The sequence below is a fragment of the Muscardinus avellanarius genome (assembly GCF_963383645.1).
Source record: "Muscardinus avellanarius genome assembly, chromosome: 1".
Taxonomy (NCBI): domain Eukaryota; kingdom Metazoa; phylum Chordata; class Mammalia; order Rodentia; family Gliridae; genus Muscardinus; species Muscardinus avellanarius.
The window spans coordinates 145,976,472-145,991,216 of NC_137786.1; the positions used below are offsets into that span (position 1 = coordinate 145,976,472).

The following is a 14,745-nucleotide window of genomic DNA, read 5'->3' on the forward strand; positions in this document are numbered from 1 at the left end:
AAGTTCCTCTGCCTGCTTTCAACCAACTTTGTCTGCTTCAGTTCACTAAACATGCTGTATAGCATGGATTATTATTTTTATCACCCATTTGCTCTATTGAGCCGATTTTGGTTAAATATACTCAGTTTTTGATGCTTTTTGAAAATATTTTGTCTCATTCAAAAATTTTTAATCCAGGCATGGTGGCAAATGCTTGTAATCCCAGTATATAGAAGGCTGAGACAAGAGGTTCACAGGTTCCAGACCAACCTCAGCAATTTTGCATGACCCTAATTCAAAATAAAAATAAAAGGGATTGGGGGTATAGTTTGGAGAAAAAAAAAATCACCTTTCCTCCCCAATCAATCTAGTCTTCTGTCCTTCACGTTCTCCTCCTCATTTTTTGTTATTAAGATGAGACTCCCCATACATTTGAGAGAGCCAAATGAGTAGGTATTGTTCAGTTTCACAGCCAATTCGAAAACTTTTAGGGCATCAGTTCCTATGTGTTTTGGTCATAAGACCCTTCCAAATGCTTAAAATTTGAGGGCTCCTATCACCTTTCCCTATTATTTAACATACTAGAGATTAAAACTGAGGGAAAAAGATTAAATGGCAGAATAGAGGGAGACAGTACATTTCAGTTGCTCTGTAACTCGGAAGTCAACCAGAGGGAAGATTGCTTCTTGTGAGCAATGGGGCCACAAGGTCCCAAGACCAATGAGTTATATCACACAGAGTTTGTCTTTCCAGAGTGTCACAAGGTTATTCAACACTCAAAGATTATGACATGCAAGAACTTATCAGGAAATTATCTGAGTAAAGTTAAGCTAAGTTCTAAGTTCAGATGCTGGACAGCGGCTTTGCCAAAGCTGGTTAACAGTGAATGGGCATCACACAATACATTCCACACCAGTGAATCTAACAGTTGAGTTTGAACAAGCATATTATACAATATACAAGGCCTTAAACTTAAGAGCATCTCAAATAATCAGCAAAATAATACAATACAAACAGGGATTAGAGATTAATGGACCAAATGCAGGAATGGAAGAGAAGATTCAGGAGTTGTCCCTGAGTGCTGAGCTGGTCAGTTTTCTCACACTAATCCTTGGTCAATGAGGAGAGCAGGACTGGAGCAAGTCACCAGATTGGACATGTACATTTGGGCAGATGGTTTTGGCAAAAGCAAAGTTTAGTTAGCTGCTTGTAGGAAGGCCCGGGTCTTTATAGGACTTTCTGGGCTTTTCCCAGAGTCTTTGTCAAGCTTACCCAGTAAAGAAGAAGCTGAAATTTCTTGAAATGCTGACTGCAGAAAACGATCATCAAAAGCAATTGCATTCTTCTCTCCATGCACAAATACCTCAAGACTCAACTCCCTCAGCTGTCCAGTGAGACCGTGCAGCATTCAAAAAGGTCTAGAAACATTAGGTGTAGGGTATTAAAAAATCTCTCCAAAGAAATATCAGAGAATTTCCCCAAAATAGAAAAAGACTTGGACATCCATGTACTGGAGACAGTCCAAACACCAACAAGTAAGATCAAAGAAGAATTTCTCCACACCACATAGCAATCATAATGACTAATATAGAGGCCATGGAAAAAAATCATAAATGCATCAAGAACAAAAGAATGGGTGACAGTCAGGGACAAAACAATAAGGATCACTCCAGACCTCTCAACCCAAGTCATAAAAAGCCAAGAAGGTTAAGACTGGTATGATGTACTCCAGACCCTGAATGAGAACAATTTCAACCAAGACTGTATATCCAGCAAAGATATTAAAAACTCATAGAGAAACAAAAACCTTCTTAAACAAGAAGAAACAAAAAGAATTCATGACTACCAACCCAGCACTAGAGAAAATGTTCAAACAAATAAAACACAAAGAAGGAAAAAGTATATTCCAAAGTCAGAGAAGGGACAAATTCCACCAGATGGGCAACTAAGTGAAGGAGAAATAACGCTACATCAAACAGAATATATTATTTAAAATGACAGGAATAAAAAATCATCTCTCAATAATACTGAATGTCAAAGATTTAAACTACCCAATTAAAAGGCAATATGGATTAAAGAACATAATCTAACTGTATGCTGCTTGAAAGAAACTTACCTTACAGGCAACGAAATTCATAGGCTAAAGGTGAAAGGATGGAAAAAAATGTACCATGCAAATTGAAACCAAAAACAAGCAAGGATAGCAATCCTCATCCAACAAAGCAGACTTTAAGCCCAAACTTATCAACAGAGACAAAGTGGGTCACTCTTACTAACAAAAGGAACAATCCAACAAAAAGATATAAGGATAGTAAACATTTATGCCCCAACTTTTATAGAACAGACTCCTTGGGACATTATGTCTCAAATAGACCCAAATATAATAATATTGGGAGACTGCTTACACCACTAGATCAGTCTTCCAGGCAAAAAATAGTAAAGACTCTTCAGATCTAAAGAACACTGCAATGCCGGGCGTGGTGGCGCACGCTTGTAATCCCCGCGCTTGGGAGGCAGAGACAGGAGGATCGCGCAGGTTCGAAGCCAGCCGCGTGCGCTGGCTTAGGAGACCCTGTTTCCAAATAAAAATGTTAAAAATAGGTCTGGGAGTGTAGCCCAGAGGTAGAAGGGCTTCCAGGAACCCCAGTACCACCAAAAAAAAAAAAAAAAAAAAAAAAAAAAGAACACTGCAAACCAAATGAATCTAATAGATACGTACAGGATATTTCAACCAACAACTGAATACACATTGTTATCAGCTCATGGAACCTTCTTCAAAATAGACCACAGTCTTGGACATAAAGCCAGGACTAGCAAATTTAAAAAGTATAATATAATGACTACATCTTTTCAACTCATAGAAATCAATAACAAGAAGACCAAAAGAAATTGCTTAAATACAATTGGATGTACACTTTTTTTTGGTGGTAGTAGGGATGGAACCCAGGGTACTTCTATTTCCGGGCTACATTCCCAGACCTATTTTATATTTTTTATTTGGAAACAGGGTCTCTTAAGCCAACTGAGGCTGGCATCGAACCTGTGTGGTCCTCCTGTCTCAGCCTCCCAAGCACCGGGATTACAAGCGTGCGCCACCACGCCTGACTCAAATGTACACTTTTTAATGAATGAAGACTGGATCAGAGAAGATATAAGGGGAGAAATAAAAAAAATTCATGGAATTAAGAGAAAATAGAGACACAACAACCCAAAATCTATGGGACACTTTGGAGACACTTTTAAGAGGAAAACTTATAGCACTGAGTGTCCACATAAGCAAAACAGAAAGCCACCAAATAAACTAATGGCACATTTCAAGGACCTAGAAAAATAGGATCAGTCTAATCCCAAAGCTAGTAGAAGGCAAGAGATAATTAATATCAGAGCAGAAATCAATGAAATAGAGAACCAAAAACAATACAAAAGATCAAGAAAACAAAATATTGGCTCTTTGAAAAGATGAACAATTTTGATGAACTCTTAGGCAACCTAACCTAAAGAAAGAAAAAATCAATCCAAATTATCAAAATCAGAAATGAAAAAAGAGACATCAGCTGGGCATGGGCACACACTTGTAATCCCTGCATTTGGGAGGCTAAGACAGGAGGATCACAGTTCATGGACAGCCTCAGCTACTTAACCCCTTTGCAACTCCGTGAGACCCTGTTTCAAAATAAAGAATAAAAAATAGGGCTGGGAATGTAGCTCAGAGGTAGAATGCCCCTGGGTTCCATCCCCAGTACCACACACACACACACACACAAAGAAAATTACAGACCAATATCCTTAATGGACATACCTGCAAAAATTCTAAAGAAAATACTAGTGATACATCTTCAAAACCACATCAAGAAAATCATATACTATGACCAAGTTTATTTCATCCCAGGGATGGAAGCCTAGCTCAACATATGCAAATCAATACATATTATTCACCACATAAATAGATTGAAAGACAAAAAGCACATGATCATCTCAATAGATGCTGAAAAAGCATTTGACAAAATTCAACACTCGTTCATGTTGAAAACTGCAGAAAGCTGGAATAGAAGGAACTTACCTCAACATCATTAATGCAATATATAATAAACGCAAAGGCAACATCACACTGAGTGGAGAAAAACTTTGGGAATTCCCTTTAAAATCAATAACAAGCGGGTGTGGTGGCACACACTTGTAATCCCAGTACTTGGGAGGCCCAGACAGGAGGATCAAAGGTTCATGTGTGGCCAGCCTCAGCTACTTAGTGAGGCACTCCACAATTTAGTGAGACCCTGTTTCAAAATAAAGAATAAAAAGTAGGGCTGGGAATACAGCTCAGAGGTAGAATGGCTCTGGGTTCAATCTCCAGTACAAAATATATATATATATAACAACAAGACAAGAATACTCACTATCGCCACATTTTTTTCTTTTTGTCTTTTTTCAGTACTGGGTATTGAACCCGGAGGCATTCTGCCTCCAAGCTACAACCCCAGCTCTATTTTTTATTCTTTATTTTGAAACAGGGTCTCACTAAGTTGGGGAGGGCCTAAATAGCTGAGGCTGGCCTTGAACTTGCAATCCTCCTGTCTCAGCATCCCAAGTACAGGGATTACAAGCATGTGCCACCATGCCAGGCTTCACCACTTCTTTTAATATATTCTTCGAGACTCTTGCCAGAACAATAAGGCAACAGAAGGATATCAAAAGAATTCAAATGGGAAAAGAAGAACTGAAACTATCTTTATTTGCAGATGACATGATCCTATATTTAGAAGACCCCCAAAATTCAATGAAAAGACGTCTAGAGCTGGTTAACGAATTCAATAAAGTAGCAGAATATAATATCAATCTAAAAAAAACACAGTAACTTTTCTATATGACAGCTATCATTCCACAGAGAAACAAATTCAGCAAACAATTCAATTCACAATAACCTCAAAAACAGTAACATACCTAGGAATAAATCTAAGAGGTAAAAGACTGCTACAGTGAAAATTATACAACCAAATAAATTCCTGAGGAAGATCTTAGAAGATGGAAAAACTACCCTTGCTCTTGGAAAGGCAGAATAAATACTATCAAAATGGCCATTCTACCAAAAGTGATCTACAGAGTCAGTGCAATCCCTATCAAAATACCAGTGTCATTCTTCACAGACTGGAAAAACCAGTCATAAATTTCATATGGAGAAATTAAAGACCCAGAACAGACAAAGCCATTTTCAGCAATAAGAACCATGCAAGAAGAATTACAATTCCTGACTTCAAATTATACTACAGAGTTATAGTAATAAAAACACCTTGGTACTGGCACAAAAACAGACACATATATCAGTTGGACAGAATAGAAGATACAGAAACAAATTCACACATTTGTAGCCAATTGACTTTTGACAAAGGTACCAAACACATTGGAGAAAAGGCAGCTTTTCAACAAATAGTGTAGGGGAAATTGATTACCCGTTTATAGAAAAATGGAATTAAATCCTTACCTCTCACCCTGCACAAGGGTCAACTTGAAATGGATCAAATTGAGACCTGAGAATTAGACCAGAGACTTTAAAGTTACCAGCAGAGGGCATAGGTCCAACACTCCAGCATATAGGCACAGGTTAGAAACTTCTTCAGTAAGACCTCCAAAGCTCAAGAAATTAAAACAAGAATTAACAAATAGGATGGCATTAAACTCAAAAACTTCTGTTCATCAAAGGAAACTCACAAAAGACTAAAAGGAAAGCCTACAGAATGGGAGAAGATCTTTGCCAGCTATCCCTCTGATAAAAGACTGTTATCTAGAATATGCAAAGTACTTAAAGGACTCAATACTTAAAAAAAAAAACTCAAAACAAAACAAAACAAACAAACAAAAAAAACTCAGTCAAGAAATAGGCAACTGAATTACATGGACCCTTTACAAAAGAAGAGATATAAATGGACAATAAATATATGAAAAGGTATTCAACATCAATTAGGAGATGCAAATCAAAACTGCACTGAGATTCTAGCCCCAATTAGAATGGCAATCATCAAGAAGTCAAACAAAATAAACGGTGGCAAAGATGCAGGGAAATAGAAACTCTACTTGGTTGGATTGCAAATTAATGCATCTGCTATGGAGATTAGTCTGGAGATTCCTCCAAAAATTGGGAATGAATCCACCATATCATCTAGTTATACCACTCCTGGATATCTTTCCAATGGGAGTGAAATCAGAAAAAAACATACTAATATGTGTATATCCATGTTTATAGCAGCATAATTCACAATAGCTAAATTATGGACCCAACTTATGTCTCCGTCAACAGATGAATGGATATGCACACAATGGAATTCTACTCAACAATAAAGGAGAACAAAATAATGCCATTTGCAGAAAAATGGATAGACTTGGCAAACCTTCGGCCAAGTCAGATTAGCCAGTCACAGAAAGTGAAGGGTGATATATTTTATCTCATATGTGAAAACTGCAATAATCAGGATACCAGAGGGGCTTCAGACAATGGAGGAAAACTTCAGTGAAGCCAGGGAGATGGTCTAGGGAAAGGGGAGGGAGGAGAGTGGGAATCAATGAAGGAATTATTACTTCCATCGACATTATGTACATATGTGAGAACACCAGTGTCAGTTTCAGTAGCCTGTAAGAGAAAGGGAGGAGTGGGGAGAGAGCTGGGGGCAAGCCCACCAAATGCTGTGTGCATGGATGGCACTATTACTGTCAACTACATTATGATGTGAGACTACAATGCAACAATAAAAGTATTAAAAAATGAGCTGGGCGTGGTGGTGCACGCTTGCAATCCCAGTACTTGGGAGGCTGAGACAGGAGGATCGAGCAGCTTTGAAGCCAGCCTCAGCTGCTTAGTGAAGCTCTCAACAACTTAGTGAGACCTGTTAGGTTGAAAATAGAGTTAGGAGGTTTAGAAGGGAGGTAAAAACACCAACTGGGTTATCAAAGACCGCTGCTTTATTCGGACCCGGCCCCTCCGGAGAGTCAGCTGGCCGGCCGTGGGGGAAAGGGACCTATAGGCCACGCGTCTGAAGAGTTGCGCATTGTCCTGATTGGCTGGCTGAGTCACGTGGTGGATTGGAGGCACCGATGTTTTATAGGCGTGCCAATTCTCTCGCGACATCTGTAGTCTCGTGATGTTTGGAGTCTTGAGGCACCTGGAGTCTTGCATTATCTCCGCTTCTGGCTTCCGGGGTTCCGCCTCCTGTTCCCGCTGACCTCATGTGGGGGAGGGACCCAACTTATCAAGACCCTGTTTCCAAATAAAATATAAAATAGGCCGGGAGTGTAGCCCAGAGGTAGAAGGCTCCTGGGTTCCATCCCCAGTACCACACAAAAAAGTATCACAAATGAAACAAATTTATTTATAAACTTGTTAAGAAAATAGCAAACTCACTTCATATTAACATAAGTAACATTTTTTAATGAAAAACTATATTGTCTAGATTTTTTTTAAAGTAGGAATGAAACTGATTTACATTTTAAAGAATCTAATGCATGGCCTAATAGAAAAAAGCTGGAATTTCACATCTGCTTCTTCATTTTGCCTTGTGACTATACCTTTTGTAGTCTCTGGAAGATTCCACCAGCATTTGTAAGACGATGACATTGTATCTTAGTGTCACTGTGAAATAGTTTTGACCTCACAGATTCCCCTCAAGGGCCTTTGAACCACACTTTGAGAGTCACTGCCTTATAAGTTTATCTTTTCTCTGTATACTAAAAGCAGAGGCTGGTTGGCCTGCTTACAGTCTTTCCCTAGGGTCATTTGAAGAAATAGTTATGATGTTGGCTGTCACCTGATAGTTTTAGTTTCAGTAGGGGCTAGCAACTATGTTTCTGTCCTTGTAAAGTTTTGTATCCAAGCACTAATCCTTGATCTTGAGTTAGGTTCTTCCCATCAACCAGCCATAAACTGCTAAAGTTTATTGGAATTACTGATACAGGAAGCTCACTGAAGCCTCTAGAAGCTGCTGCTTGTGAAGGGCAGAGGGTTTGCCTTGCAAGATTGTAACTAGGACAAGACAGGAATCAGCTTTTTATCTTTGCAGACTTGATTAAGGTATTTTGTTTTTTTTTTATTTTATTGGTGGTACTGGGGTTTCTGGAAACTCTTCTAGCTTTAGGCTATACTCCCAGACCTATTTTATATTTTTATTTGGAAAAAGGGTCTCTTAAGCCAGCGTGGCTGTCTTTGAACCAGTGTGATCCTCCTGTCTCCCACCTCTCAAGCTCGGGGATTACAAGTGTGCGCCATCACGCCCGGCTGGGTATTTCTGAACTAAGACTGAAGAAGTATTTATAGTGGTAGTATCATAAGAAAGTAAGAAATGTCACAGTGAGTCAGAGAAGTGGTCCTGACAGGCCCAGGTTTTTTTGTTTTGTTTTGTTATGGTGAAAACTGTCAAGGGCTACACACCAGTCTTAAGGTAGTGGGTTCTTCCTTGGTGCTGTGGCTGAATTTCACAGGACCACCCCTAGGGATGATGGTGTTCTCATGCTGTGAATGTGTCTAACCCAAAGAAAGCCTGAGAATACAATGCACCAATGAAAGTTTATTGAAAAAAGAAAAGAAACAAAGAAAGAAAGACAAAGAAAGAGCAAGCCTGAGAGGTCAAAACTTTGTAGAGCAAGCCTGAGAGGTCAACACTTTGTCATTTGTGACCTCTCTCATCTGTGCTTTTTAATAAAATTAACCAAAACATAAACATCTAAGTAAAAGTATATTCATCACTATTATAAACTCGTGTGTGTGTGTGTGTGTGTGTGTGTGTGTGTGTGAGAGAGAGAGAGAGAGAGAGAGAGAGAGAGAGAGAGAGAGAGAGAGAGAGAGAGAGAGAAGGACTGGGGATTGAGCCCAGGGTCATTCCACCTCTGGCTATACCCAGTCCTTCCTATATATATTTTTTTATTTTCAAAGAGGGTCTTACTAAATTGCAGATGGCCTTGCTCAGTTTCGGAGGCTGTCCTTGAACCTGCAATCTTCCAGTTGCAGCCTCTCAAGTACTGGGGTTACAAGTATATACTACCATGGCTTATTCCAAACTGTTAATCGTAATGAATATTTCACTTAAAATATTAATAAATACTTAAGATTTGGATCTGAAAATTTTCAACTGCCCTTAACTTTAATATAAAGAAGCCCCTTTCTGTGTCCTTTTTTAATTACATGACTTCAAATTGCTATATTCTTGTAATGGGAGCAAGCAGTCTATTAATTCCTTTTCAGTTGTTTTGTTTTATGGTCTTTTATCACTGCATGTCTAGCAGCTCACTTTTAGATCAGATTTTATTGTTCTTGGTCAAAGGCCACTTCAAGACTTCCAGAACAAAGATCAGGTCTATGGTAGTTATGAGAGTAAATTATAGAGGTATAAAAACTCCAGGGCATAATGAAGACATAGTTTTTTTTTGTTTTGTTTTTGTTTTTTTGGTGGTACTGGGGTTCCTGGAAACCCTTCTACCTCCGGGCTACACTCCTAGACCTATTTTTGTACTTTTTAAAATTTGGAAACAGGGTCTCTTAAGCCAGCACGGCTGGCTTTGAACCTGCGCGATCCTCCTGTCTCTACCTCCCAAGCACGGGGATTACAAGCGTGCGCCACCACCACCGGCTGAAGACATAGTTTTTAAAGGCAGAATTGAAAGCCCAATGTACTACCAATTAAAAAAATTGCAGTACCTAAAGTAGCATTAGCTCTGATCCTTTTGAGTGAGGCAGTTGAAAAAAGAGATTTAAAATGTTTATACTGAGCCGGGCATGGTGGCACATGCTTGTAATCCCTGCGCTTGGGAGGCGGAGACAGGAGGATTGCGCAGGTTCGAAGCCAGACGCGCTGGCTTAAGAGACCCTGTTTCCAAATAAAAAATAAAATGTTTATACTCACCTGTGTCAGATCTTAAGCACTCTGCTTTTTGGAGTTGATCTGAAGTAAATATCGCTGGACCAGAAACGTCCTGTGTAGACCCAGACACAAAGGGTAGAATTTTAAAAAAGGTAGAAGTCTTTATTCGGGACACCTCACTCCATTAGTGTCTCTGATGTAATAAAGGCACCTTCGTTTCATCTCTGACCTTCTTAAGAGGAACATAGAGTTTCTCCCAGACATTTGAAAACCACCAGATGAAGCATGTCTTGAACAAGTTTTACAGGTTTTCCTACAGGTGACAGTGAGTACTTTATGAGAAAGCATAATGACTTTTTAGCTTATTTTTTTAAGGGGTTCTTTTTTTTTTTTTTTTTCTTTTTGGAACTGGGGATCGAACCCAGAGTGCCATACCTGCAAAGCAGGCGCTTTGCCACTGAGCTACATCCTGGCCCCGAACATGATTATTTTTCCTAATACTGACTTTAAAAATTTAAGGAGTTGAGTACTGTGGTGCTTGCTGATAGTCTTAGCTACTTGGGAAGCGGGGGCAGGAGGATCTAAAGTCCAAGAGTTAAGCCACACATGGTGGTGCACACTTGTATTCCTAGTACTTGGGAGACTGAGACTGGAGGATTGCAGGTTCAAGCACAGCCTCAGAAATTTAGTGAGGCTCTCAGCAACCTAGTGAGACCCTGTTTCCAAATAAAAGATAAAGTCAGTCTGGGTATGTAGCTGGGAGGTAGAATACCTTTGGGTTCAATTCCCAGTACCACACACTAAATAAATAAGTAAACAAATAAGTCCATACATAAATCTAAGAGTTACCACACACTAAAACAAACAAACAAATAAATAAATAAAAAGTCTGAAAGTTAAAGATCAGCCTGGGCAACATAGTGAAATGCCATTTTAAAAGAAAAAAAAAGGTTTAAGGTATTCTAAATAGCTCTAACTTCTCCTAATATTCTCTGCATAATTTTAACCCACTACAAACATTAGACACCAGCTATGTGTTGGGCACCATGCTTAGTAGCAGACATAAGTATTAAAGTCAATGGTAGAAAATAATTCAGTTGCTCAGCTTGACATTGTTACTGATTTTATACATTACTGAATCCAGAGAGGGCAGCCTTGGCTTGGACAGGCTATAGTGATTCTATTCTTTGTAGAGGTTAATATTAAGAGGTAGTTGAACACCTGAATAATTAACATGCAGTGGTGTTTGCAGAAGCCCAAGGCTGGATGTGATCAGCAATCTACATAATACTCATTTCAAAAACCTATTTAGTTTTTCCTTCTACCTTTGGGTAAAAGAAGCCCATTTCTTTTTTTAAATACATATTTTTATTAAAAATAAATGGTATACATTCAAACTGTACATGGGGTCCTCTCTCCCCCACCCCTGTCTTCCCTTCCCCCCTCCCACCAATAGTTGTCCAGGGTAACCATGCCATATTCATACTTTTGCACATATTTGGATGTGGACCCTCATTAATCAAGTTCAGCCTTCCTCCTCTTCTACCTTTCCATTTAAACTTTGCTGAGGTTTCCTTCCCATTATCTGGAGTCCATCTGGTATTCTCTACGTTCCCTAGTTTGGGCATATTAGAGGAAACATATGTACCTTCTCCTTCTGTGCTTGGCTGATCTCACTTAACATAATGCTCTCCAGGACTTTCCATCTTCTTGCAAATGATATGATTTTGTTCTTCTTTATGGCTGAATAGAATTGCATTGTGTGTATAATCCCGTAGTTTTGCTATCCATTCATCTGTTGATGGAGATCTGGGTTGGTTCCATATTTTGGCTATCACGAATTGTGCTGCTATGAACATAGGTATGCATATGTTGCTGTATTTCTCTGATTTCAACCCTTTTGGAACAATACCCAGGAGTGGTAGAGCTGGATCATGTGGATCTATTCCCGGTTTTCTTAGGAATTTCCACACTGATCTCCATAGTGGTTGAACTAGTTTGCACTCCCACTAACAGTGTAAAAGAGTTCCTCTTTCCCCACATCCTCGTCAGCATTTGTTGTTATTTGATTTCTTTATGCTTGCCACTCTGACTGGGGTTAGATGGAATCTCAGTGTAGTTTTGATTTGCATCTCCCTGACAAAAGCCCATTTCTTGTATCTTTTTCATCTGTGTTTTTCTCCAATCTTTTTCTTTCTCTTCCCCAGCCCATTCCATTTTCTTATTGCTTTTCTCTTTGATTCCTGGTGTGTGTGTGTGTGTGTGTGTGTGTGTGTGTGTGTGTGTGTGTGTCTAGAGATTGAACCCAGAGGCATTCTACCTCTGAGATACACCTCCAGCCCTGTTTTATTTTTTATTTTGAAACACAATCTCACTAAATTGAGAAGGGCCTCAATAAGTTGCTGAGGCTGGCCTAAGACCTGTAATTTTCCTGTTTCAGCCTACCAAGTACTGGGATTACAAGAAGGTGCCACCATACCCAACTTGTGATCCCCTAATTTAAACTTTTCTTATTAGACATAATGTAAAATCTTAGTTAATTTTTGGGGGTTTATTTTTGATGGGACCCAGAGACTTTCTACCTCTGGGCTATACTCCTAGACCTATTTTATATTTTATTTGGAAACAGGGTCTCACCAAGTTGCTGGGAGCCTCACTCAGTAGCTGAGGCTGGCTTTGAACCTGTGTGATCCTCCTGTCTCAGCCTCCCAAGTGCAGGAATTACAAGCGTGCGCTACCAGGCCTGGCAAATCTTAATTAATTTAAGCATATTTATTGGCTTGAATAAAATAGTATGTCCTCAATCTTAATTTCTTTTCTTTTCTTTTCTGAGACTGGGGGTGAAATCCAGAAGCAAGCTACCTCTGAGCTACATCTTCATCCTTATTTTTTATTCTTTATTTTGAAAAAGAGTCTAAGTTGCAGAGGGCATCGCTAAGTAGCTGAGGCTGGCCTCAAACTTGTGGTCCTATCTTAGCCTCCCAAGAACTGGATTTACAAGCATATGCCAGCATGCCTGGCCAATGTTAATTTTGAAATCCGTTTAGCAGGACTATTCATGAATGGAGTTTGCATGTTTCAAAGAAAAAACTGATCCTGGGCATTTAATTAAATGTTGATTATGCTACATAATTTCCCTAATTAACGTTGCCATTCTTGATTAGTCTTTAGTTATTTTTTTCTGTGCTTTATCATCCTATTAAAAACAAATTCAGTCTGGGCATGGCAGCACACTCCTATAATTCTAGCCATTTGAGGAGGGATGAGGCAATTCCAGGCATTCACTGGGAATTTTGCAACATATTCCACACAGATAAGGGGGGAGGTACTGTATTTGTTTTACTTATAAACTTACTTGCAGTGCTGGGAAGTGAACTCAAGGCCTCGAGCATGCTAAGCAAGCACTCCACTATTAAGCTACGCCTCTAGTCCCATTTTATTTCTTACTTGGAATCAGGGGTTAATGAGTCTCACTACTTGCTGAGGCTGTCCTCAAACCTGCCATCCTCCTGGCTCAGCCTCCCAAGTACAGAGATTATAGGCATGCACCACCATCTTTTAAGCCCCCAGCTTTTTAAAATTTTATTTTGACACAGGGTCTCACTAAGTTGCTCAGGATGGCCTGGAACTTGTGATCTTCTTCTCAGCTTCTCTAGTGCTTGAATTACAGGAGTGGGCCAACATGGCTGGCCTGTATTTGGATTTTGGGTATATTCTGGAAGCAGAGGGGCTAGCAGAGCCCCCCTGCGGGCTCCATTCCCATGGTTATCTTCACCGGGCTGTCCTTTGGGTTTCAGACTCTTAGGAAAAATGATGTTGCAGTCTCTTTCTAGCGATAAAAAACCTGAATCTGCACAGTCGGTCATAAAGCTTACTATGTAGCACTTGCCAATAGAGACAAGATAATTTATAAATCTTAACAAAATGAAACTTATTGGGATAGCACAGACTGTGAGGTTATTGGGCAGATGTCGCCTCTCTACGGCCACATTTCTTCTGAGGCCCTCTGTTCGTTTTATAATGATATTGTAATGTGGTCTGAAATGGGCTCTCTCCTGGTACTCAAGCCGACCTGCTACTTTCTCCACGTGGTGGGATTGCCTGCAGGGCGGGGTGCAACTGGATCATCGCAGAAATAGGCAAAGATTCCCTTTCTCCTCAGGATCCATGGGTCCCTTTGGCTCTTGTGCCAGGCGCTGTTGCCAGAGAGCGCACGCGTTGGCCGGTGCACGAGGGAGGGTTTGGGGCACTGGCATCTCCTTAGACAACTTTCAGATAAAAGATAACGGGAAGGGCGCGCTCAGGCACCGCCGGCCAAAGGCAGCGGCACGGCTGTGTAAGCGGGGGCGCACTCATCTCTTGTGCTTCTCCCAGTTTTCAGGCCTCTACATCCTGTCCTTTGTGGTCATCATGGTGGGGTTCATCGTGTATTGCTCCACGCCGACGCGCACGGCGGAGCCCGCGGAAAGCAGCGTGCCCCCGGTCACCAGCATCGGCATCGACAACCTGGGACTGAAGCTGGAGGAGAGCGGGCTCCCCGAGACGCCCCCTGCGGTCCTGTAGCCGCGGAAGAGCGCACAGCTGTCTCCACCCTGAGGACACCGAGCGGGCTGCTGAGGGGACCCTGGGGCACCAGGGCGCAAGTGAGCACCTGGGCTCAGATTGCATCCAGGCCTGGACTTCAGCAAGGAACCCTGAACAGTGTATCCAAAGTAGAAACGCCCAAATACAGTAGAACTCGAGGCTGGGATAGTGTCTGTGCGCGTTGAGGCCTCTGTGAGGGAGGAGGCCCCAGGCGACCCCACCCTGGGGTCTTGGAGGCAGTGTGGGAAGCCGGATGGGGAGACACCCCGGGGGAGCCCCTGGGCAGGGCCTCAAGGCAGGCCGTCCCGGCTGGGCCAGGTGCTCCATGGAGTTCTGTAGAGGGTGT

The 14,745-nt window shown here is 40.9% G+C and overlaps 1 protein-coding gene across 1 annotated transcript in view; it reads left to right on the forward strand.

The window, feature by feature from the left end:
- Window positions 1-14,378, forward strand: part of SLC35F2 (solute carrier family 35 member F2) — a gene marked incomplete at both ends in the record, with an annotated part of 72,238 nt that extends 57,860 nt beyond the window's left edge. Inside the window, one exon of the mRNA XM_080697293.1 lies at window positions 14,190-14,378. Coding sequence (XP_080553419.1) covers window positions 14,190-14,378 — 189 coding nt within the window. The remainder of the gene's footprint in view (window positions 1-14,189) is intronic.
- Between the last annotated feature and the right edge of the window lie 367 nt (window positions 14,379-14,745).